The 26,792-nt window shown below is 47.6% G+C and overlaps 1 protein-coding gene across 1 annotated transcript in view; it reads right to left on the bottom strand.

The window, feature by feature from the left end:
- Positions 1 to 26,508, bottom strand: part of uox (urate oxidase) — a 44,860-nt gene extending 18,352 nt beyond the window's left edge. Inside the window, exons 1-4 of the mRNA XM_072274582.1 lie at positions 26,441 to 26,508; positions 14,601 to 14,816; positions 2,721 to 2,837; positions 1,315 to 1,393 (exon numbers count right to left, since the gene is read on the bottom strand). Of these exons, the coding sequence (XP_072130683.1) occupies positions 1,315 to 1,393; positions 2,721 to 2,837; positions 14,601 to 14,816; positions 26,441 to 26,473 (445 nt within the window). The 5' untranslated portion in view covers positions 26,474 to 26,508. The remainder of the gene's footprint in view (positions 1 to 1,314; positions 1,394 to 2,720; positions 2,838 to 14,600; positions 14,817 to 26,440) is intronic.
- Positions 26,509 to 26,792: the final 284 nt, after the last annotated feature.

Raw genomic sequence — 26,792 nt, 5'->3', positions numbered from 1 at the left:
ATGGCCGGAGGACACAGCCTCAGAATAGAGGGGTTTCCTTTTAGAATGAGGATGGGGAGGAAGATGAGGAGTGTGGTGAATCTGTGGAATTCCTTGCCACAGGCAGCAATGGGGTCCAAGTCTATATATATACTTAAGCAGAGGTTGATAGTTCCTTGAGTGGTCAGGGCATGAAGGGATATTGGGGGGGGGGGGAAGGCAGGGGATTGGGGCTGAGAGGAAAATTGGATCAGCCGTGATGAAATGACAGAGCAAACTCAATGGGCATATGTCTTAATCCTGCTCCTTTATCTTATGATCTCATGGTCTAATACCAGAGGGCACACACTGAAGATGAGAGGAGGTAATTTCAAAGCACATGTGAGTGGCAGGTCTTTTACACAGAGAGTGAAGGGTGCCTGGAATGCGTTACCTGGAGAGGCAGATACAGTAGCGACTTTTAAGGAATGTTTGGATAGAGACATGAATGAGGAAAATGGAAGGATAGGTACATTGTGCAGGCAAAGGAGATTAGTTAGTTGGCCATTTAATTACAAATTGAATTGTTTTGACACAACACGGTGGCTGAAGGGCCTGTTTCTGTACTGTGCTGTTCTATGTCCTCTGAGCCATGCCTCCTGTGAACAGGCGATGGATCAGCCTCTGCATCCAGCACATAATTCTCCGAAACATCCACCATATCTAATGGGATCCCGCCACCAAGCACATCTTTCCCTCCACCCCACTCCCACTTCCTGCTTTCCACAGGGATCGCTCCCTACACAACTCCCTTATCCACTCGCCCCTCCCCACTGATCTCCCTCCTGGCACTTATCCTTCCCCCTTCACCATTTTCCCTCTCTCACCTTATCTCCTTGTCCACCCATCGCCTCCCCCCTTCTCTTTCATCCATGTTCTTCTGTCTCTTATATCAACTTCCTTCCCAGCTCTTTATTTCATCCCCTCCCCCTCCAGGTTTCACTATCACCTGGTGTTTCTCTCTCCCCTCGCCCCACCTTTTAAATCTACCTCCTCATCTATTTTTCTCCAGTCCTGCCAAAGGGTTTCGGCCTGAAATGTCAACTGAACTCTTTTCCATAGATGCTGCCTGGCCTGTTGAGTTGCTCCGGCATTTTTGTGGGAGTTGCTCGGATTTCTGCACCTGCAGATTTTCCCTTGCTTGTGATGTTTATCAATCACTCACTGAGGCCATCCCACACGGACTGGGAATCACAGCATTGCCCAGGCTACACTGACCGTTTCAGAGGTAGCCCACCGCCAAGCTCAGCTGGATGGACTCTATGACCCTGAGCAGATCGGGGACTAGGAACGTACCATTCTGGGTCTCCTCAACCACGCAGAAACGGGTGGTTTCTCCGCTATGAATGAAGGCATGGGTGTGCTCCTGTCCATCCTAGGGGAAGGAATGAGCCCATGTTAGTTCTGGTCAGCTAGTTACCGAGGGTCGTTAACTAACCCTAATAACTTTAGTGTCCTCCTGACAATCCAAGTCCAACCTGATGGGGTTGATGGGACGATAAGAAAGACATACGACGTAGTTAATTAAGTCCAGAGACAGGATGTTATGTTGCATCTTTAGAGAGCTCTATCTTGGCCACATCTGGATTATTGGGTTCAGTTCTGGTCAATGCATTATAGGGAGGTTGTGGAGGCTTTGGAGAACATACAGAAGAGGTTTACCTGGACGCTGCCTGGATTGGAGGGCATGTGCTATAACAAGAGGTTAGACAAACTTGGATTGATTAACTAGAGCTGGAATCACAGACTGGGGTTCAATTCCTTCCACTGTCTGTAAGGAGTTTGTACGTTCTCCCCATGACTGCATAGTTTCCTCTGAGAGCTCTGGTTTCCTGCCACTCTCCAAAGACATCCGGGTTAGAGTTAGTCAGCTGAGGGCACGCTATTTTGGTGACAGAAGCATAACAATGCTTTTGGGCTGTGTTGGTCGTTGACACAGATGACGCATCTCACTCTATGTTTCGATGTTTGGATGTAACCGTGACAATTAAAGCTAATCTTCCCCTTTCTCTGGAGCGGCAGAGCACTTGAATAGGCACACAGGTGGCTATGGGCTGACCGCAGGAAAATGGGACTGTTTGGGTAACAATGTGGTCAGCATTGACCAGTCGGGCCGAAGAGCCTGTACTTGTGCTGTATAGCTCTGTGACTCAATCAGGTTAAGGTACATGGTGGACAATTAAAATTAGATATGTACATTAGATAGGAACAGGGGAGCACTGAGGTCAGAGAGCTGAGAGGCTGGAGGACATTACGGAACGAGAGGGAAGGAAAACCACGGAGGAACATGATAAGGTTTGAGAAGGATCCACAGAACGTAGGCAGGATAGAGGTGAGCAAATAATGAAATTACAAAGTGTCCTCAGCACTCCTGAACTGTTGCCCTGAGTCACCTCATGCCTGGTAGTGCAACGCTTTACAGTACCAGCGCCCCAGGTTCAATTCCCACCACTGCCTGTAAGGAACTTGTATGGTCTCTCCATCCATGAAGGCGTGGGGTTCCTCGGGGTGCGCTGGATTTCTGCCACATTCCAGTCATACAGGGCAAGCTTGTGGGCATGTTACACTGGCGCTGGAAATGTGGCAACGCTTACGGGCTGCTCTCAGCACATCGTCGGACTGTGTTGGTCGTAGACGCAAGCAAAACATTTCACTGTATGTTTTGGTGCTTCGATTACATGTGACAAATAAAGCTAATCTACCTTATGTAGGCGCTTCCAGGGTACCTCCTTGATGTAGACCTGTGCCCGAGAAACCTGGTGGAAGGACATCAGGAAATGGGTGCAGATATCCAGCGCAAATTCTTCAATGGTTTGAATCTGACAACACAGGATATTTCAATGTACACAGGAGTCTTCCCTCATTTCATTCCGTTATCCAACATGATGCGTAAATTGGCTTACTATTGTCACTTGTCCAGCGAAAAACTTGTATACTGTTTGTACAGATAATTTATGAATGGCTTTTCATATGAGGAGCGTTTGATGGCTCTGGGCCTGTATATAATGGAATTCAGAAGAGCGAGAGTCTGGTTGAAACCTATCAAATGGTGTAAAACCTCAAATGAGTGTATGTAAGGAGGATGTTTCCTGTGGAGGGAGAGTCTAAGACCAGAGGACACAGCCTCAGAATAGAGGGATGTCCTTTTGGAACGGAGATGAGGAGGAATTTCTTTAGCCAGAGAGTGGTGAATCTGTGGAATTCTTTGCCACAGGCAGCTGCGGAGGCCAAGTCTTTATGTATATTTAAAGCAGAGATTGATAGATTCTTCATTGGTCAGGGATACGGGGAGAAGGCAGGAGATTGGAACTGAGAGGAAAATTGGATCAGACATGATGAAATGGTAGAGTAGACTCGATGGGCCAAATAGCCTAATTCTGCTCCAATACCTTATGGTCTTTTTTAATCACATCAGCGCATGAGATGGAACAAGTGGTGCTTTGGAAAATGTGAAGTACTGCAGGTCTACTCCGTCAGCAAGTTGCTCACTGGTGGAGAAAGTGAAGGAGATGTGCATCATGCTGCAGGCTGAGACAAAGGAGGCCTACAGTCTAATAGTGAGTGATCTTCTTGTGATCGCTAGACCCCTTTTGGAGATTGTGAATGTGGTATGCCGCAAGTTCCATTCACTGATTGATTGGCCGAGGGCAGGGGCAGATGGCGGGGGAGCCACGTGGCCTCAGACATGGCAAGGACTAGGCCTCAAGCCAGAGTGTCGCCTGCATACAGCTGCCGGGAGAGAGGCGTTGGAGCTGGTGCACTCCACCAGGGGCCGAGTGGCACGACGTCCAGGCTGGAGTTGGTGCTTCCTCCAGCCAATGTATTTACTCAGCAGAAGACAAGCTTGGTTGAGGTCCTCTGCAGATTTTGGCAGCATTGGATGGCTCGAGTTTGGACTATCTGAGTTTCTATCTTATACATGCTATGTGTGCTTTGTACTGTGTGTGTTAGGGTTAGGGTGTGTGTGTGTGGGTGTTTTGTGTGTGTGTGTGTGTTGTGTGTGTGTGTGTGTGTGTTTTGTGTGTGTGTGTGCTTTGTACTGTGTGTGTGTGTGTGTGTTAGGGTTAGGGTGTGTGTGTGTGCGTGGTGTGTGTGTGTGGGTGTTTTGTGTGTGTGTGTGTGTTAGGGTTAGGGTGTGTGTGTGTGTGTGTTAGGGTTAGGGTGTGTGTTTTGTGTGTGTGTGTGTGTGTTGTGTGTGTGTGTGTGTGTTTTGTGTGTGTGATAAGGATGCCCCCATGTCGGCTACCCCGCAGAGTGTTATACAGCCAGCTACATCATGGTCGACGCTCAGCTGGAGGGCCGAAGAAACGCTATAAGGATCAGATGAAGAATGCTTCAAGGAAGTGCAAGATCAGACCTGAGGACCTGGAGGATGTTGCTGCTGACCGTACCACTTGGCGACAGCTGTGTAGGGACGGGGTTCATATGCTGGAGATGGAAAGAACAACCAGAAGACAGCAGAAGAGAGCCAGGAGAAATGCAGCCAAGGTTGCCACTACTACTACATATACATGTCCCACCTGCAACAGAGCTTGTGGGTCCAGGATAGGACTGTATAGTTATCAAAGATCTCACCGGTAGAGTGGACATCGTCATCGGATTTCGATGGACAACCCCGAAGAAGAAGAAGAGTGTGTGTGGGATTGGAAGAGAAGAGAGGGATTGGACAGGCTAGATGCAGGAAGATTGTTCCCGATGTTGGGGAAGTCCAGAACGAGGGGTCACAGTTTGAGGATAAAGGGGAAGCCTTTTAGGACCGAGATGAGGAAAAACTTCTTCACACAGAGAGTGGTGAATCTGTGGAATTCTCTGCCACAGGAAACAGTTGAGGCCAGTTCATTGGCTATATTTAAGAGGGAGTTAGATATGGCCCTTGTGGCTACGGGGGTCAGGGGGTATGGAGGGAAGGCTGGGGCGGTGTTCTGAGTTGGATGATCAGCCATGATCATACTGAATAGTGGTGCAGGCTCGAAGGGCCGAATGGCCTACTCCTGCACCTATTTTCTATGTTTCTATGTGTGTGTGTGTGTGTGTGTGTGTGTGTGACTGTGACTGTTGGTACTGTGTTTTGCACCTTGACCTCAGAGTAACATTGTCTCGTTTGGCTGTATTCATGGGCATTCATGTATGGTTGAAGGACAATTAAACTTCAATTGAATAGAATTGAGTCGGAGAGGATACAGAAGAGGTTCTCCAGGATCAGAGGGTGTGTGCTATAATGGGAGATGGGACAAACCAGGGTTGTTTTCTTTGGAGTGACGGAGGCTGGGGGGGGGAGAGCTGATAGAGGCATAGACAGAGTAGACAGGGAGTATCTGTTTCCCAGGGTTGAAATGTCTTATACCTGAGGGCTTGCATTTAAAGTGAGAGGGGTAATTTCAAAGGAGATGTGAGGAGCAAGTTTTTTTACACAGAGAGTGGTGGGTGCCTGGAAGGCTGGAGCTAGGGGCAGATATATTAGAGACTTTAGAGAGACGTGTAGATAGGCACATGAGTGTGAAGAAATGGAAGTATGGACATTGTGTAGGCAGAAGAAATTAATGTAGTTAGCCATTCAGTTGCTAATATAATACTCACAAGATGCAGGAAGAACTCAGCAGGCCAGGCAGCATCCATGGAAAAGAGTAAACAATTGACTTTTTGGGCCGAGACCCTTCAGAACTGATGAAAGGTTTTGGCCCGAAAGATCGACTGTTTACTCTTTTCCATAGATGCTGCCTATCCTGCTGAGTTCCTCCAGCATTTTGTGTCTATTGCATGGATTTCCAGCATCTGCAGATGTTCTTGTGTTTGGTTACTAACGTAGTTGGATCAGCAGAAGATTGTACTCAGAAGAGCCTGTTCCTGTTCTGTTCTGTTCTACGTTAAGAAGGTAAAGCACTAACAGAATGCAGAATAGAGTGTTACAGTTACAGAGAGAGTGCACAGCAGGCGGATGTCAGGTGCAAGGACCACAAAGAGGTAGAATGAAAGATCAAGAATTCATCTATATTGCACTAGAGGTCCATTCAATAGTAATGAAGAAGTCCTTCAGCCTGGTAGCTTCCAAGTCTATGTATTTTCTGCCCAATGGGATGAGTTAGGTCTTGTAGACAAATTTTCATTTCCTGGGCCTCCTACATCAACCCTAGCATGGTCACCAACGTCACTGGATCATTGAATCATGGGATGGTTGGTACAAAGTTCAAAGTAAAAAGTAAATTTATTATCAAAGTACATAAATGTCACCACATACTGTATTACCGAGATTCATTTTAGTGCAGGCAATCACGATAAATACAAAAAAATACGATAGAATCAATGAAAAACTACACACAAAACAAATCTGGACAAACAACCAAAGTGCAAGAGAAAACAAATCTTGCAAATACAAAAAGAAAAGCAAAATAATAATAATAATAGATAAGTGAGTAATAAGTAAACTGACAGCATGAGCTGTAGTGTTGGTGACAATGAGTCCACAGGTTGTGGAATCAGTCGGGACAGTGTTGGGATGACTGAAGTTCTCCATGCCTGTTCAGGAGCTGAATGGTTGAAGGGTAATTACTGTTCCTGAACCTGGTAGCGTGGAACCTAAGGGTACTGAACCTCCTTCCTGACGCCAACAATGAGAAGAGAGCCTGGTCCTTGATGATGGATGCTGATTTCCACCACCCCTCTCCTCAGTGACAACCTTTCTCATAGTCAGAGCTGTAGCGTTCTACAGGATGGAAACTGGACCTTTAGCACAGCTCATCTATGCCGATTGTCTTGCCCTATGACCTAGTCTTATCTGGCCACGTTGGCCCACACCCCTTAAATCTCTCCTGTCAATGGACTTATCTAGAAGACTTTTAAATGTTGGTAATATGCCTGGTTCAACCACCATTCCAAATACTCATCACCCTTTTGTGTTATGGAGCTGTCCTGAAGCCCCACTTACATCACTTATCTTTGATCTTAACTCTCTGCCCTCTTCTTTTAGCACTGCCTCCTTGACTATGTGCTTTCACCCTGTCAGTGCCCCATATGGTTTTCTATACTTCTATCAGGTTACTCTTTGATCTCCCACATTCCTGGGAATGAGATCCACGTCTCTACAATCTCTTCTTGTAACTCAGTCCAAACACCATCCTGGTAGATCCTTTCTGCACTTTCCAATACCTTTCCTATAATAGGGTGATCAAATCTATGTACGATACTCCCCTCACTTTCTTGTTCTGGCTTCTTCTCCCTTCCTTTCCAGTCCTGATGAAGGGTCTCGGCCTGAGACGAGGACCATTTATTCCTCTTCACAGATGCTGCCTGACCAGTTGAGTTTTTACTTATTTTGAGATACAACATGATAACAAGTACTTCTGGCCCAACGAGTCCACCCGGTCATGGGGAGAAGGTAGAAACTCCTTCCCGACAGTGGCAGGAATTAAACTCGGGTCACCGGTGCTGTAATAGCATTATACTAACCGCTAGGCCACTGTGCAGGAGTTCCTCCAGAATTTTGTGCGTGTGTTCCATGATACTTCAAGTGCACTGTGGCTCCTTGTTAGAGTGAGTTTTTTTGGATAGATGATTTGTATACACTTAAATGACTTTGGCCACCAGACTTCTATTTGACAATGCGCTTCCTAAAAAGGTATGAATACCAGATGCTTCTGGCGCTGTAGTTTGACCAGATGCTGTAGTTTCAAAGACAGTATTATCTATATATTATAAATATTTATTGTCTTCTATGTTAGCACGTAAAATGCCAAATAAATGTATTGTGGATTGAACTAAAGGCTGTGGATACCAACCCAGACATGTTGGCGTCGGAAGGAAAGGATGAAATCTGAAGGTGTGATGTTTTGTATTGAAGCACCTTCAATTACTCCAAAAGACTGAGGTTTGGTAAAATACTGAAAGGCTTTTATTCACTGTACAATACGACCTCCACAGTGAGTGTCTGCCCCCGGACTGAGGGGGAGGGGCAAGGCGAACACCTTTATACAGGACTCTGTGGGAGAAGCCACAGGGGCAGTCAGCAGAGGGGTGTGTCCAGACAGGTAACCGAGTTACAACATATATACATGGTTACAACATATATACATGGTTTACCACATTCACCCCTCCTTTTTTTTAAAAAAGAGCCCCGCGAGGTGAAGTGACTGACAATATTTACAAGAAGTATATTTACAGGTTAAGTCTATCAGGCGGTCGAGTCCGTTGCTGTGATCTACGTAGCACCGGCGATGGCGGTTGTGCTGGCTCCGGCCTGACTTCAGGTACCAGCACGTTAGGCATCCGTAATCCCTCGTGCGTGTGCCTCGCGCCCGGTATGGGAGTGTCATGTGCTGTCTGTATAGGGTTTGGGGTGCACGGTGTCTCGTAGGTACATACATTGGTGGGTACGGGGTCAATCGTCACCACGGAGTGTTCAGGGTAGGGGCCCAGAGCTCCTGCGGGCGCCAGGTCGCGGATGGAGGCCGTGTCCTCCCGCCCATCAGGTAAAACCACGTAGGCATACTGGGGGTTGGCATGAAGTAAGTGAACCCTCTCAACCATTGGGCAGTATTTATTGCTCCTCGCATGTGTCCGGAGCAGCACTGGCCCCGGGGACGTCAGCCAAGATGGTAGGGTGGTTCCAGTGGTCGATTTTCGGGGAAAAGAAAAGAGTCACTCATGAGGGGTGGTATTGGTGGACGTGCATAACAGGGAGCGGATGGAGTGGAGTGCCTCGGGAAGGACCTCCTGCCAGCGGGAGACCGGCAGTCCCTTTGACCTGAGGGCTAAGAGTGTGGCTTTCCACACTGTGCCATTCTCCTTCTCTACCTGTCCATTCCCCCGGGGATTATAGCTCGTGGTCCTACTGGTTGCAATTCCCCCAGCCAGTAGATATTGGCGCAGCTCATCACTCATAAATGAGGACCCTCTGTCACTGTGGATATAGCATGGGTATCCGAACAGAGTGAAGAGCTTGCGCAGGGCTTTTATAACTGACGTGGTAGTGGTGTCGGGGCAGGGGATGGCGAAGGGGAACCGCGAGTACTCGTCAATTACGTTAAGAAAGTACACATTGCGGTTGGTGGAGGGAACGGGGCCCTTAAAGTTGACACTCAGTCGCTCAAAGGGGCGGGTGGCCTTGATGAGTTGTGCCTTTTCGGGTCGGTAGAAGTGCGGTTTGCACTCTGCGCAGACTTGGCAGTCCCTGGTCATCATCCTGATCTCCTCAAGGGAGTAAGGCAGGTTCTGGGCTTTCACGAAGTGGAAAAGCCGGGTGACTCCCGGGTGGCAAAGGTCTGCATGTAGGGCGTATAGCCGGTCGATCTGCGCGCTGGCACATGTTCCCCAGGATAGGGCATCGGAGGGCTCATTGAGCTTCCCAGGCCTGTACATGATGTCATAGTTGTAGGTGGAGAGTTCGATTCTCCACCTCAGAATTTTATCATTTTTGATTTTGCTCCGCTGCTGATTATTAAACATGAATGCGACTGAGCGCTGGTCAGTTAGCAGGGTGAACCTTTTGCCGGCAAGATAGTGCCTCCAGTGCCCTATAGCTTCCACTATGGCCTGGGCCTCTTTCTCTACCGCAGAGTGCCGAATTTCAGGGCCTTGAAGGGTATGGGAGAAGAACGCCACTGGTCCTCCTGCCTGGTTGAGGGTAGCAGCCAGCGCAAAGTCGGAGGCGTCACTCTCTACTTGGAAGGGAATGGCCTCATCCACCGCATGCATTGCTGCTTTGGCAATGTCCCCTTTTATGCGGTTGAAGGCCGTGTGGGCCTCGGCAGAGAGGGGGAATGTGGTGGACTTGACCAGGGGGCGGGCCTTGTCTGCATAGTTAGAGACCCATTGGGCGTAATATGAAAAGAAGCCCAGGCACCTTTTGAGGGTTCTGAGGGTATTGGGAAGAGGGAGTTCCAACAGAGGGCGCATACAGTCGGGGTCAGGGCCAATGATTCCATTCTCCACGACACACCCAAGGATAGCAAGTCGGGTGGTCCCAAATACACACTTGTCCTTGTTATAGGTGAGGTTGAAAGATTTGGCCGCTTGGAGAAATTTTTGGAGGTTGTTGTCATGATCCTGCTGGTCGTGACCGCAGATGGTGATGTTATCCAGATATGGGAACGTGGCCTTCAGTTGGCACTGGTCCACCATCCGGTCCATTGCCCTCTGGAAGACAGATACACCATTCGTGACACCAAAGGGGACGCGCAGGAATTGATAAAGCCTGCTGTCCGCCTCGAAGGCGGTGTAAGGGCGGTCCTCCCGGCGGATGGGGAGCTGATGGTAAGCGGATTTTAGGTCTATGGTCGAGTACACCTTGTACTGTGCTATCTGATTGACCATATCCACGATGCGGGGTAGAGGGTACGCGTCGAGCTGCGTGAACCTATTGATGGTCTGGCTATGGTCCACGACCATCCTATTCTTCTCCCCATTCCGAACAATGACCACCTGCGCCCTCCAAGGACTTGTGCTAGCCTCAATGACCCGCTCCCTGAGCAGCCGCTGCACCTCCGACTTAATGAAAGCTCTGTCCCCCGCGCTGTACCTCCTGATTTTAGTTGCCACGGGTTTACAGTCGGGGGTCAGGTTGGCGAACAGCGGTGGGAGAGGGATCCTGAGGGTGGAGAGGCCGCAAGTGGTGTCGGTAGTGCGGCAGTTGGCATGATGTTGGGTGGGATGCGCGGGTCGGTGTGTGTGTGTGGTCAGTAGCGGGGTACGTGACATATCTCTAAAAAACAGGGGATTTATGACAGTAATTGGCGGGAGGGGCCCATCATACTTCATTGTCACGCTTTTCAGGTGGCTCTGGAAGTCTAACCCCAATAGCACAGGGGCGCACAGTTGAGGCAAGACCAGTAACGTAAAGTCCCGATATTCTGTGCCCTGCACCACTAGTGTCGCTACACAACCCCCCCGGATGTCTGTTGTATGCAACCTGGAGGCCATGGTGACCCTCCGACTTACCAGCTGTATCATGAGTCCACAATGCTGCACTGTGGCCGGGTGGATAAAACTCTCCGTGCTCCCTGTGTCAAACAGGCAGCTTGTCCTGTGCCCCTCCACCAGGATATCCATCATTGACCTTGCGAGCTGGTGGGGAGCACTTTGGTCGAGGGTCACGGAAGCCAGGGTGGGGTCGCTGTCTTGGTCCGGCGCGGTGGGATGGCCCGTGAGCACCCGTTGGTCGTAGGCGGTGGGAGGTGGCGCCGACCAAGATGGCCGCCCCCATGTCTCGCACGTGGTGGCGGCGTGCAGGGAAGATGGCGGCCTCCATGTCTCGCATGTGGTGGCAGTGTGCAGGGAAGATGGCGGCCCCCACGTCTCGCACGCAGCGCTGCTCGATCCCGCTCGCGGTTTTGACTTACAGACCTTGGCGAAGTGGCCCTTCTTTCCGCAGCTGGAACAGGTAGCTTGTCGGGCCACGCAGTGTTTCCGGGGGTGCTTCTCCAATCCGCAGAAGTAGCACTTCGCGGACTCACGACTGGCTGCAGCCGAGGTCGATTCGCCGGCGGGTTGCGGGGTCTGCGGCGCCCACGAGGTCATCGGGGGATTGCGTGCCTGGAGAGCCTCGGAGTTATGTAGAGCGGCCTCCAACGTATCAGCCAGCTCGATCGCCGAACTTAGGGTAAGATTGGCTTTTTCCAGCAGCCGCTGGTGCACGTACACTGACCTGGTCCCCGTAACGAAGGCGTCTCTCACTAGGAGTTCTGCATGCTGCATCGCTGTCAGCTCCTGGCAATTGCAGGCCCGCACGAGTGTCTGTAGGGCCCGGACAAACTCAGCATTCGATTCCCCGGACCGTTGTTGCTGTGTCGCTAAGTGATGCCGAGCATAGACGCTGTTTATCGGCCGCAGGTATTGTCTTTTGAGTGCGTTCATCGCGCCACCGTAGTTCGGCTGGTCTCTGATCAGCGAATAAACCCGTGGACTGACCCTGGAGAGTAGAACTCTGCGCTTCACTATGGGGTCGGTCGCTTTAATCTCCTCTAGATACGCTTCGAAGCAGGCCAGCCAGAGTTTGAAAGCGTTTCCAGCGTCAGGCATTTGCGGATCGAGGTCTAATTTGTCTGGTCTCAGGGCCTGTTCCATGTTTTAAAATATACAGCGAATACAATTGAAGCACCTTCAATTACTCCAAAAGACTGAGGTTTAGTAAAATACTGAAAGGCTTTTATTTGCTGTACAATACGACCTCCACAGTGAGTGTCTGCCCCCAGACTGAGGGGCAGGGGCAAGGCGAACACCTTTATACAGGACTCTGTGGGAGGAGCCACAGGGGCAGTCAGCAGAGGGGTGTGTCCAGACAGGTAACCGAGTTACAACATATATACATGGTTTACCACATGTATGTAGCTTCAAAAGGAAACATTGTCTAAGCATTGTCTATAACTTTTTAAGTAGCGATTGCCTTTGTGTTTAGCATATAAATATCGAGCCTACATTGAGCTAACAGACCTTTCTGCGGAAAGCGTCTCCGTCCGTTAAGATGCCAGCTGTACCTTGTTGTGTCGAATAAAGAAGCTGCTTTGTATCTACCAGTGACTCTGTCTCTCTGGTGATTTCATCCACGCTACAACACCCCTCACCAGCATCTTGTATAGCTGTAAGATTCCTTCCCAACTCCAATACTCAATGAGGAAGTACAATATGCAAACAAAGCCTATTACCCTGCTCTGGTGGTGCAACAGGTGACATGGAAGCTGTGTAGCCTCGGTTGCAGCAAGGACTACAAGTCGCAGGCCTGCCTACTGCTGCAGATCAGGTGGGGAAATGCCAGAGGGGGTGTCACAAGCACGGATTCATCAGCGCAGCAGTTCCCGCAATTGCGCTCATGAATATGTATACGTCAGCGAATGTGATGGTATTTCACTCCATTCTCTTTGTTGTAGTTTGTTGAGATTTGAGCAAAGCACAGGAACATTTGGCTGCCTAATTGCATTCAGCCTTGCCTGAGATTTTGGACTGTCGAGTCAAATGATTCTGAAGACTAGCGCTATTAATTTTCTATTTAGTTATTCCTTTCAGCTGCAGTGTTGGCTTTGTTTTCCATTTGAGAGTTTTAGTTATCAGCCCTGTTTGGTTGGCCTAGTGTTTATTGTTTTCTTTTTCCTCTCACTCTGTTCTCATTAAAGTCTGTGAACTATTGACCTGCTTCATTGTCGCTCGCTCTGCACTTGGGCCCGTATCCGTACGTACTGACAGGCGTTGCAGCATGGCGTCTGTGCTCAGCGGTGGTCTGGCCTCTCCTGTCAGTGCTGCCTTCCTGTGTTCAAGTGGTGGAAGGACAGGCTGGATTGTGTGAGTTTGCACACTGCCGGGAGGCTGTATCATTAATAGTGGGACGTGTCGCTGAGGGTCGTGGACTATATATATATAAATAAATGTGTGTGTGTGTTTTTGTGAATATGCTTCTTTGCTCACTTATTTTGAATGTGCTATTTTGTGAGTTTTGCACCCTGGCCCCAGAGGAACGCTGTTTCGTTACTCTTCTCCAGAACCCAGTTGTCTAACTGAGTTAGTCCTATATCCAAACCTTTCCTAACCATGTACCTTTTAAATGCCATAATTCTGCCCACCTCTCTCACTGAGGACAGCATGATTGTGACGCTTTGCAGCGCCGACTGTAAGATTGGGGTTTGATTCCTGCCACAGTCTGTAAGGGGTTTGTATGTTCTCTCCATGACCGTGTGGGTTTCCTCCATGTGCTCTGGTTTCCTCCCACATTCCAAAGACGCACGGGTTAGGGTTAGTGAGTTGTGGGCATGTATCTTGGCACTGGAAGCATGGTGACACTTGCAGGCTGCCCCCAGCACATCCTCGCTGATTTGAGTTGGCCCACAATGTTGTGCCAACTTTTTACCTACTCTAAGATAAATCTAGCCCTTACTGCCTACATCGCGCTCTATTTTTCTATCTTCCATGTTCCCATCCAAGAGTTTCTTAAATGACCCTAATGTAGCACCCTCTACCAACAGCACTGGCGTGGTGTTCCACGTAACCACCATTTTCTGTGTGAAAAAAAAGATCTCTGTACATTGAAAATTTACACTTTTTCAATGAGACAAATAAAGCTAATCTTCCCCTCCACCCACCTTTTTATTTTGGCATCTTCACATTTCATTTCCAGTCCTGACTTGGGGGGGGGGGGGGGGGTCTCAGACTGAACCATCAACTGTTCATTCATCTCCACAGATGCTACCTGACCTGCTGAGTTCCTCCAGCATTTTGTATGTGTTGCACTGGATTTCCAACATCTGCAGACTTTCTTGCGTTTATGAAAGCTAATCTTTAAATCTTTTCTCCATGGGAAAAGGACTGCGACCTCTCACCTACCATCAGGCGCAAGACTGGCCCGTCATAGACAAAGTACGTATACCATATACAACCTTCAGATTCATCTTCTTGCAGGCAGCCACTGAACAAAGAAACACAATGGAATCCATGAAAAACCTCACACAACAAAGACCGACGGACAACCAAAGTGCTAAAAAGGAACAAATCGTGCAAACAATTAAAAAAATAAGCAGATAAAAGACAGAGCATGAACCATAGAGTCCCCGAAAGTGAGATCACCGGCATGGGGTCAGAGGTCAGGAAGACACTCTGGCCGTACTCACCCCTCGGAGCTTCGCCAAGGCGTGAACCGTATTTTTTATGGTGTCGGTGGGAATGATGTCCGAATTGTCTCCATGGATATAATCCTTCTGTGACTTCAGCGTCAGCTGGACATTAGCTTCAATCTCTTTGATGTGATGATAGTTTCCCTCTCTCTTGACCCTCAGCACCTTCACCATGTCTTTCCCGTACCCTGTATGGACAAATTCCACATCTGCCTGCAGAGTGAAAGGAAATATAATTGGATCAAAGCAACAGGAACTCCACCACGTCTGTCCCGGCTGTGAAAGGAGGAGGGTTGGGTATGGGGCTAGCAAACCCATCCCGTAAAAACCCAGAGCTCCAGAAACACCAAGAAGCTCCAAAGACCTCATCCCTGAGAGGACACACCTAGAAGATGGGCTACACCTGGAGACAATGTGAAAGACTGGCCCAGGACAGCGGACAGGTGAGCTGCCGTTGGTGGCCTAGGCCTCAGCAGTGGTGAGGAGCTCAAGAAGCCATAATTATTAGAAACACTTGTCTGCTGCAGACAGTATCTGCTGAGAAGGGAAACAAAGTTTACTGGTTGTAATCTTCGGATTCATTGGGTTTGAATCCAAGACTCTAAGCTATCATTGTAAGAGCAATTCGGATTCAGATTAGTTTATGGTCATATTTTTAGGGGTGTATGGGGTATCTAGGGAGGGGTATTACCTCTGGTGAAGGGGCTTGTTGTGTCCATTCTGGGACAGCTCACTCACCTTTGGTCCCCATTTACAAGAGGACTAGAATATAAAATCAAATGTAGAATTCTAAAGCTTTATATGGTGTTGGTCAGACAGTGCTTGGAATATTGCAAGTCCCATATCAAAGGAGAGGATCCAGAGGACGTTCACAAGATCCCAGCAATGACAGGGTTAACATTTGAGGCGTGGCTACAGTCTCTGGGCTTGCACGTGATGGAGCTCAGAAGGACAAGGGGGGGTCTCAATAAAACCTACCGAAAACTGAGAGGCCTGGATAGAGTGGGATATGGAGAGGATGTTTCCATTAGCAGGAGAGGCTATGATCCGAGGGCACAGCCTCAGAATAAAGGACATCCTTTTAATAACAGATACATACTACACCCGATGAGCACAAAAATAACAGACTGGTACAGAGTGCAGTCAAGTGACCTGAGGCAGGGCAGGAAGAAATGTTGCAGGAACAATAATGAGAGAGATAGAATTCAGGGTTGGAGAATGTGGCAGCCCCACTGGGAGGGGGATGTGAGAGAGATGAGTGGTTCAGGAGTCTGACAGCAAGGTGGGCGGCGGGAGAAACTGTTCCTGAGTTTGATCATCTGGGCCCTCAATCAAGTTCCTGTATCTTCTCCCAGAAGGTGGAAGAGAGAAAAGGGAATGCATCCCTGACCTTTCACCCCTTCTCTTCTCCTCACCTCACCTCACCTGCCCAACACTTCCCTAAGATTTCCCTCCTCTTTCCCTTTGTTCCATGGTCCACTCTCCTCTCCTATCAGATTGCTTCTTCTTCACCTCTTTACCATTTCCACCTATCACCTCCCAGCTTCTTACTTCCTCCTCCCTCCCCCCCCCACCTGGTCTCACCTATCACCTGCCAGCTTGTACTCCTTCCCCCTCCCCCCTCTCCACTTTCTTGTTCTGGCTTCCTTTCCAGTCCTGATATAATCTCTCGGAGTGAAATATGGACTATATATTAGACTCATGGAGTCATAGAAAAGTAGAGCACAGTAACAGGCCTTTCAGCCTATCTAGTCCATGCCTACTCCCATTGACCTGCAGGTGGGACCATAGCCCCCCATATCCCTGCCATCCATGTACTTACCCAAACTTCTTTTAAATGTTGAAACTGGCCCCTTGGTATTATTAAGGATCTCACCGATCCATCTGGCCCCCTTTCTACCACCAGGCAGGAGACTTTGATGCATAAAGACAAGAACGGTTAGGATGGGAAACAGTTTCTTCCCTCAGGTCAGTAGACTTCTGAACTCCCTGCCGCATCACATTCAAAGTGTCACCAGTTAATCTGTTCTGTACCTGACAATATTTAATTTGGGCACTTTAATTTGTTTAGTTATGTGTAATTCATCTGTAGATTTCATCCTTGCTTTCATAAGTTACTGTGTGTTATGTGTACTACTGTGCTTTATAACCTGGTTTGGAGAAATATCGTTTTGTTTGATGATGTACATGTATATAGTTAAATGACAATAAACTTGACTTGGCTTACACCACCTGTTCCTCTCCGTAGGTGCTGCCTGACCTGTTGAGTTCCTCCACCATTTTGTGTTTGATCCCTGACAAAACTGTTGGCCTTCCTGAAGCGGCAATAATAGACTTTATTGATCCCAAAGGAAATTACACTGTAACAGTAGCATTACAAATGCACAGATATAGATATTAGAAGAGAAGTAGAAAGAATAAAAAATAAGTTACCTCAAACAATCTAACAGGAGGGGTCATCACTTGCCCGGCTACAGTTTGACTCATTATAGAGCCTAATGGCCAAGGATTAGGATGACCTCATATAGCGCTCTTTGGAGCATCACAGTTGTCTCAGTCTGTTACTGAAAGTGCTCCTCTGCTCAGCCAAGGTGGTATGCAGAGAAACATTGTCCAGAATTGCCAGGATTTTCCATAGAGTCCTCCAGTGTGTCCAGATTGACTCCTATAACAGAGCCAGCCTTTCTAATCAGTTTATTAAGCTTGTTGGCATCACCAGTGTTGATGCCATTGCCCAGCACACCACCGCAGAGAAGACTGTACTGGCAACAACGGTCTGGTAGAACATGTGAAGGAGAGGTCTGCATACTCTAAAGGATCTCAGTCTGCTCAGGAAGTAGAGGCGACTCTGGCCCTTCTTGTACACAGCCTCTGTGTTGGTGATCCACTCAAGTCTGTCATCCAGGTGCACCCTCAGGTACTTGTAGGTTCTCACCACATCCACGTCCTCACCATCTATAGTAACAGGGAGCTGTGCAGGCTGAGTCTTCCTAAAGTCCGTCACCATCTCCTTTGTCTTACTGATGTTGAGCTGCAGATGATTCAGCTTGCACCATTCGACAAAGTCCTCAACCAGGGCCCTGTATTCATCCTTCCATCCTTCCTTCATACACCCAACTATTGCTGAGCCATCAGAGAATTTCTGCAACACACACAAAATGCTGGAGGAACTCAGCAGGCCAGGCAACATCTATGGGAAAAAGTACAGTTGATGTTTCAGGCTGAAACCCTTTGGCAGGACTGGAGAAAAAAAAGACTGAGGTGTACATTTAACAGCTGGGGGAAGGGGAGAGAACCAGCAGGTGACAGGTGAAAGCTGGAGGGGGAGGGATGAAGTAAAGAGCTGGGAAGTTGATTAGTGAAAGAGACAGAAGGCCATGGAAGAAAGAAAAAGGGGGTAGGAGCACCAGAGGAAGGTGATGGGCAGATAAGGAGATATGGTGAGAGAGGGAAAAGGGGATGGGAAATGGTGAAGAAGAGGAGGGATGGGGGCCGTCACCAGAAGTTTGAGAAATTGATGTTCATGCCATCAGGTTGGAGGCTACCCAAGTGGAATATAAGGTGTTGTTTCTCCAACCTAAGTGTGGCCTCATCATGACAGTGGAGGAGGACGTGGATGGACATATCAGAATGGAAATGGGAAGTGGAATTAAAATAGGTGGCCACTGGGAGATCCCACCTGTTCTGCAAGATGGATCATAGGTGCTCGGCAAAGCATTCTCCCAATCTACATCGGGACTCACCGATATACAGGAGGCCACACTGGGAGCACCAAATGCAATAAGTGACCACAACAGGCTCACAGGTGAAGTGTCACCTCACCGGGAAGGACTGTTTAGGGCCCTGAATGGTAGTGGGGAGCTGGTGTAGCACTTGTTCCACTTGCATCGATAAGTGCCAGGAAGGAGATCAGTGGGGAGGGACAAATGGACAAGAGAGTTGCGTAGGGAGCGATCCCTGCGGAAAGCAGAAAGTAGGGGAAGGGAGAGATGTGCTTGGTGGTGGGATCCCATTGGAGGTGGCGGAAGTTTTGGAGAATTACTTTCTGGACGTGGAGGCTGGTGGGGTGATAGATGAGGACAAGAGGAACCCTATCCCTGGTGGGGTGGTGAGGGGATGGGATAAGAGCAGACTGCGTGAAATGGAAGAGATGCAGTTGAGGGCAACATTCATTCATGGCCTCCTCCACTGTCGTGGTGAGGCTACACTTAGGTTGAACATAGAACATAGAATAATACAGCACAGTACAGACCCTTCGGCCCACAATGTTGTGCCGACCCTCAAACCCTGCCTCCCATATAAGCCCCCACCTTAAGGTTGGAGGAACAACACCTTATGTTCCGTTCGTTTAGCCTCCAACCTGATGGTATGAACATCAATTTCTCAAACTTCTGGTAATGCCTCCCATCCCTCCTCTCCTTCACCATTTCCCATCCCTTTTTCCCTCTCTCACCATATCTCCTTACCTGCCCATCACCTTCCTCTGGTGCTCCTCCCCTTTTTCTTTCTTCCATGGCCTTCCATCTCTTTCACCAATCAGTTTCCCAGCTCTTTACTTTATCCCTCCTCCTCCAGCTTTCGCCTGTCACCTGGTGGTTCTCTCTCCCCTCCCCCCCAGCTGTTAAATCTACTCCTCAGCGTTTTTCTCTCCAGTCCTGCCGAAGAGTCTCGGCCCGAGACATTGACTGTACTTTCCTCCACAGATGCTGCCCGGCCTGCTGAGCTCCTCCAGAATTTTGTGTGTGTTGCTCGGATTTCCAGCATCTGCAGATTTTCTCTTGTTAGAGGATGACATGACTCAGTGTTGTAGCTGACATCTGAGGTATACAGGGTAAACAAGAAGAGAGCCAATACAGTCCCCTGTGGGGCCCCAGTGTGCTTTTAGCCACACAGCTCTCTGAAGCTGCAAAAACTATGGTCTGCCAGTCAGGTAGTCCATTATCCAGGATACAATGCAAGTGCCAAACCTGCACTGAATGGAGTTTCCCCGAGCAATGAGGGCTGTATGGTACTGAGGATAAGTCACCTGGGTTAGATGGACACATCCCAGGGTCCTGAGAGAGGTTACTGAAGCGATAACAGATGCATTGGTCATGATCTTTAAATAATCACTTGATTCTGGTATGACCCCAGAGGACTGGAAGTTTGCAAATATCACTCCACTCTTTAGGAAGGGAGGAAGGCAAAAGAAAGGGAATTATAGGCCAGTTAGTCTAACTCTGTGGTTGGGAATGCGTTGGAGTCTATTGCTAAGGATGAGGTTCCGAGGTACTTACGCAAATGGGAGAAGGCTCTGTTCGGCAGGTAGATACAGCATCTCCAACTCCAATGGGCTCGGCAAACTGCCAATCTATCCAGGGGTCAGTGATTGAGACTGTGACGGGCAGGGTGGTGTTGATCTCTCTCAACAGGTTCTGTCGGCCCAGAGTAGAGCAGGCACAGATACAACCCGTCAGGATACTTTCTAAATCATATCTGTGTAGAATCACTGTGGCCTGCTTCTACAGCCAAGAATGAATAATAGACACAGTCTGGACCCTGACCTGGAGTTACACTCAGACTTAGGTTCTTTGCGACGGTGGGACCTGTTCCTGGGTGCTTATGAGAGGCCTCCTTTCGATATTCCAGGGACGCGGACTAGCGAAGATAAGCGCGCCTTGGTGGTTCCGAGGTTTTGTGACCCTGTCGGTGGGCTGATTGTAAGCCAGTGCTGCCAACTAAAGTGTCGCGGGAGACAAATTGGAAGAATGGGCAAAAAAGTGGCAGATGGAATGCAATGCATGATAATGCGTTTTGGTAAAAGGAACAATAGTGCGGACTATTATCTAAATGGCGAGAAGGTTCAAACATCAGAGATGACTGTAGAGGGACTTAGGAGTTCTTGTGCCAGCTCCCAGAAGGTTAATTTACAGGTTGAGTCTGTGGTAAAGAAGGGGAATAGAATATAAAAGCAAAGAGATAATGCTGAACCATTGTAAGATGTGAGTCAGGCTGCACTTGGAGTATTGTCCCAGTATCTCAGGAAGGAGGTGTTGTCATTGGAGAGAGTCCAGAGGAGCTTTACGAAGATGATTCCAGGAATGAAGGGGTTAACGTATGAAGAGTGTTTGGCAGCTTTGGGCCTGTACTCACTGAGATTTAGAAGAATGTGTGGGGATCTCATTTAAACCTACCGAATGTTGAAAGGACTAGATAGGGTGGATGTGGAGAGGATGTGGGGGTATCCAGAGCTAGAGGGCAAAGCCTCAAAATTGTGGGATGACCCTTTAGAACAGAGGTCAGGAGGAATTTTTTTTAGCTAGAGAGTAGTAAATCACTGGAATGTTCTGCCGCAGACTGTGGTGGAGGCCAAGTCTGTGGGTATATTTAAGGCGGAAGTTGATAGCTCCCTGATCACTCAGGGCATCAAAGGACATAGTGAGAAGGCAGGTGTATGGGGTTGAGTGGGATCGGGGATCAGCCATGATAGAATGGCGGTGTAGACTCAATGGGCCGAATGGCCTAATTCTGCTCCTATGCCTTATAGTCTAATGGTCTTATAATAAACCTGATTCTGATTCAAATACCTGCTTGCTTCAACCACATCCATGCTCGCATTTGAATGTGGTTGCTGATCAGAGAAGAGACACCATGTTTCCTGAAAATGGGGGAATATTCCAGATGTCTAGGAATGGAAGGCCTCATTTTGAGAGCGGATGTGATGGAGGAACTGTGAGGAAAGGATGTGTCCTTACAAGTGACAGTGTGGGAAGATGAGTTGTCTGCATAGTTGTGGGAGTCAGTGAGCTTATAATGACGGCCCATGAATAGCTTGTCTCCTGACAGAGAGACGGAGGGAAGGAGTCAGAAGATGGTACTGTAGCATAGTCATAGTCATACTTTATTGATCCCCGGGGAAATTGGTTTTTGTTACAGTTGTACCATAAATAATCAAATAGTAATAAAACCATAAATAGTTAAATAGTAATATGTAAATTATGCCAGGAAATAAGTCCAGGACCAGTCTATTGGCTCAGGGTGTCTGACTCTCCAAGGGAGGAGTTGTAAAGTTTGATGGCCACAGGCAGGAATGACTTCCTATGACACTCTGTGTTGCATCTCGGTGGAATGAGTCTCTGGCTGAATGTACTCCTGTGCCCAACCAATACATTATGTAGTGGATGGGAAACATTGTCCAAGATGGCATGCAACTTGGACAGCATCCTCTTTTCAGACACCACCGTCAGAGAGTCCAGTTCCATCCCCCACAACATCACTGGCCTTACAAATGAGTTTGTTGATTCTGTTGGTGTCTGCTACTCTCAGCCTGCTGCCCCAGCACACAACAGCAAACATGATCGCACTGCCCACCACAGATTTGTAGAACATCTTCAGCATCGTTCGGCAGATGTTAAAGGACCTCAGTCTCCTCAGGAAATATAGACGGCTCTGACTCTTCTTGTAGACAGCCTCAGTGTTCCTTGACCAGTCCAGTTTATTGTCTATTCGTATCCCCAGGTATTTGTAATCCTCCACCATGTCCACACTGACCTCCTGGATGGAAACAGGGGTCACCGGTACCTTAGCTCTCCTCAGGTCTACCACCAGCTCCTTAGTCTTTTTCACATTAAGCTGCAGATAATTCTACTCACACCATGTGACGAAGTTTCCTACCGTAGCCCTGTACTCAGCCTCATCTCCCTTGCTGATGCATCCAACTATGGCAGAGTCATCAGAAAACTTCTGAAGATGACAAGACTCTGTGCAGTAGTTGAAGTCTGAGGTGTAAATGGTGAAGAGAAAGGGAGACAAGACAGTCCCCTGTGGAGCCCCAGTGCTGCTGATGTGTGCAATAACTTCACAGTGCCCATGAGCACCAGTCAGGGTTCAATTCCGCCAGTGCCTGTGTGTTCTACCTGAGACCTGGTGGGCTTTCTCTGGGTGCTCCAATTTTCTCCTACATCCCGAAGATGTAAGGGTTAGTGAGTTGTGAGCAAGCAAGTCGTTGCTGGGAGCACGGCAACGCTTACGGGCGGTCCCCAGCACAATCCCCAGACTGTGTTGGTTATTAAACACATTTCACTTTGATGTTTGATCATACAGGTGGCAAATAAATTTCTCCTTTTTTCTGCGAATTCAGCCTAATTCTACTCTCGTGTTTTATTATCTGGTGGTCTCTCTTTAGTGGGGGATAGTTCAATCGGGGGGTAGAAGCTGTACTGCAGCCTGGTGGTACATGCTTCCACGCTTTTGTATCTTCTGCCTGATGGGGGACGGGAGAAGAGAGAATGTCCGGCGTGGGTGGGGTTTTCGATGATGCTGGCTGCTTCACTGAGCCAGTGAGAGGTTGTGTTGGTTGTTCACACAAATGAGATATTTCACTGTATGTTTCGATGTATCAACATACATGCGACAAATAAAGCTAATCTTTATTCCAAATTTCCCAAGTAAACTTAAGAGCAAGTGATTCAAATTTGCAAATTCTGCAAGGGTGCTGGAGAAACAGACAGTGTTGGGTAGGGCACCAGAGAAAGCATGGAACATAAACCTAAGAGATGCTGGAAATCCAGAGCAACACACACAAATGCTGGAGGAACTCAGCAGGCCAGGCAGCGTCTTTGGATGGGAATAAACTGTTGACCTTTCAGGCTGACACCCTTCATCAGGATTCATGGACTGTTTCAAGTGAGCAACAAGTGTCCTGCGTTCCAGTCTCTCCCCGGTCTCTGAACTCTGTAAATGATCTATCCTCTTTGTTGACCTTTCTTTTCCAGCCTTCAGTCTATTCACATTTCCCCTCGCCCATCCCCATTGACACCGAAACTTGTTTGCAATAATATTTTACATCTCTACAATCTCTCCCCAAACATAAGACCATAAGACAAAGGAGCGGAGGTGGACCAATCAGCCCATCTAGTTTGCTCCATCATTCCATCATGGCTGATTTATTATCCCTCTCAACCCCATTCTTCGGCCTTTTCCCTGTCTCAACTACTTTTTTCCAGCAGCTTATATCACACATTGACCACTGTCTGGGTGAAAACATTGCCCCTCAGCCTCCTACAATATCTCTCCACTCTTACTTTAAATCATCGCCCTTCAGTTCTCGATTCCACAACCCTGGGGATAAAGACTGCAAACATTTACCCATCTGTGCCCTTCATGATCTTACACATGTCTATAAAGTCACCTCTCATTAGCCTAAATTCAGAAAAAACAATTGGCATAAAGTATTCAATTTACAAATTACTTTAAGATCTCAAGATAAGAACATAAAAAATAGGAGCAGGAGTGGGCCATTTGGCTCATCGAGCCTGCTCCGCCATTCAATAAGATCATGGCTGATCTGGCCATGGACTCATCTCCACCCACCTGCCTTTTCCCCATAATCCTTAATTCTCCTACTATGCAAAAATCTATCCAACGTGTCTTAAATATATTTACTGAGGTAGCCTCCACTGCTTCACTGGGCAGAGAATTCCACAGATTCACCACTCTCTGGGAAAAGCAGTACCTCCTCATCTCTGTCCTAAATCTACTCCCCCAAATCTTGAGACTGTGTCTCCTAGTTCTAGTCTCAACTATCAGTGGAAACAACTTTCCTGCCTCTATCTTATCTATTGCTTTCATAATTTTATATGTTTCCTTCAGAATTCCAGTGAGTACAGTCCCAGGCGACTCAATTTCTCCTCACAGTCTAACCCCTCATCTCTGGAATCAACCTAGTGAACCTTTTCTGCACTGCCTCCAAAGCCAGTATATCCCTCCTGAAGTATGGAGACCAGAACTGCACACAGTACTCCAGGTGTGGCCTCACCAGTACCCTGTATAGTTGCAGCATAACCTCCCTGCTCTTTAATTCAATCCCTCTAGTAATGAAGGCCAACATTCCATTTGCCGCCTTGATAGTCTGCTGCACCTACTAACCAACCTTTTGTGATTCATGCACAAACACTCCCAAATCCCTCTACACAACAGCATGCTGCAATTTTTTACCATTTAAATAATAATCTGCTCATTCATTTTTCCTTCCAAGGTGGATGACCTCGCACTTACCAACATTGTAATCCATCCGCCAGACCGTTGCCCACATACTTAACCTATCTCTACACCTCTGCAGACTCCCCTTATCTTTTGCAAAATTTTTTTTCCCACTCAATTTAGTGTAGCCCTCAGGTTCGGCCCGCGGTTTAATCTAGGGGGAGACAGCCTCCGGCCCGGCCAAACTTGAGAAATCTTGTTTGTGTGGATGCTGCATGATGTGTTCCCCTGTTACAAATCAGCACCATGAAATAACAAACAGTACACAATATATGATTAAACGATGGAGCTTTATAGTCCCATTGTTTAGGCATCATACACTGGTTTTTGATTGAACTATTGCACCCTTTATTTCTATGAGAAACTCAATCATACTGTGATCACTCCTTCTAAGAGGTTCCCTAACTACAAGATCACTAATTTCATCTGCCTCATCGCACAGGACCAGATCTAAGATAGCATGTTCCCGTGAGGTTCAGAAACACACCGTTCAAGAAAGCCATCACGGATGCATTCTATGAAGTCCTCCTCAAGACTGCCTCGACCAGCTTGATTCACCCAATCGATGTGCAAGTTAAAGTCCCCCATGATAACTGCTGCTCCATTCTTACATGCCTCAGATATTTCTCTGTTTATTGCCTGTGCCACTGTAATGTTATTATTCGATGGCTGATAGACAACTCCCAGCAGTGATTTATTTTCCTTTACTATTCCTTTACTATTTCTAATCTCTACCCAGATAGATTCAACATTCTGCTCCTTAGATCTTGTATCGTCTCTCACTATCGCCCTGATCTCATCCTTAATTAAGAGCTACCCCACCTCCATTATCTTCCTGCCTATTCTTCCGTAATACCTGATATCCTCGGATATTTAATTCCCAGTCCTCTCCACCCTGCAACCACGTCTCTTTTGTACTGATTTGTGCTACAAGTTCACTGACCATATTTCGAATACTACAGACATTCAGATAAAGTGTCCTTATACTCATTGTGCTTTTAAAATCATGTAAACTTTTTCTCTTTTGTACTTGACTTATCTTTACTCCACTCTTACTTTTCCCTTTTTTATCTTTTGCTTTTTCTTTATCTTTATCCACATTTTCTCTTTACTTTATCCATACTTCTCCACTCTGTTGTACTCACGCCCCTACTATTTAGTTTAAAGCCCTATCCACAGCCCTAGTTATGCGATTCACCAGGACCCAGGTCCCATCACGGTTCAGGTGGAGCCCGTCCCATTGGAACAGCTCCCTCCTTCCCCAATACTGTTGCCAATTTCCCATGAATGCAAACCCACTTCTCCCACACCAATCCTTGGGCCAAGCATTTAGCTCTCTAATCTTCTTGCCCCTATGCCAATATTTGCAGGTGGCTCAGGTAATAATCCAGAGATTACTACCTTTTTGGTTCTGCTCTTTAATTTAGTCCCTAGCTGCTCAAATTCCCTCAGCAGAACTTCTTTCCTCATTCTATCTACATCGTTGATACCCACATGGGCATGACAACTGGATCTACCCCCTCCTGCTGCAAATTCCTCCGCAGGTCAGACAAGATGTCCTGAACCTGGACACCAAGCAGGCAACACAGCCTTCAGGACACCCTACCCTCATGGCAGAGAACTCTTGTCTATTACTCTGACTATACTATCCCCAATTACTCCTACGTTTCTCTTCTCTCTCCCCTCTGTGATGAAACAGCTAAAAATTAAGTCAAAAACCACCATTAATTTCTAAATCATGTTCCAAAACTATAATAGTTATTTTTCTTTGGCAACATATAGTGACAATTGGATAATGTATGATTTTGTTGACCTACCTTTTTATAACTGGGATAGTACATGCTGGACATTTTGCTTGGAGAATGACAATGTGTCTGTCGTTGGGGATGGTATTTTTAGTGATAACTGTCACTCCTGTGTGTCTTATAGTTCACTTACCCCGTAGTTAATAATTAAATCCGAGGTTCCAGTTAATTTTGACAGAAGAACTGGGAAATTTCATTGGATTATATTTTATCTCAGGGTGGCTTGGCCTCCTTTCAGCACGACTTCTAAAACTTTGACAAACTTCTATAGATGTGTGGCGGAGAGTATATTGACTGGCTGCATCACAGCCTGGTATGGAAACACAATGCCCTTGAATGGAAAACCCTATAAAATGTAATGGAT

The sequence above is a fragment of the Mobula birostris genome, chromosome 12, assembly GCF_030028105.1.
Source record: "Mobula birostris isolate sMobBir1 chromosome 12, sMobBir1.hap1, whole genome shotgun sequence".
Lineage (NCBI taxonomy): Eukaryota > Metazoa > Chordata > Chondrichthyes > Myliobatiformes > Myliobatidae > Mobula > Mobula birostris.
This window is presented reverse-complemented; position numbering and strand designations above follow the sequence as displayed.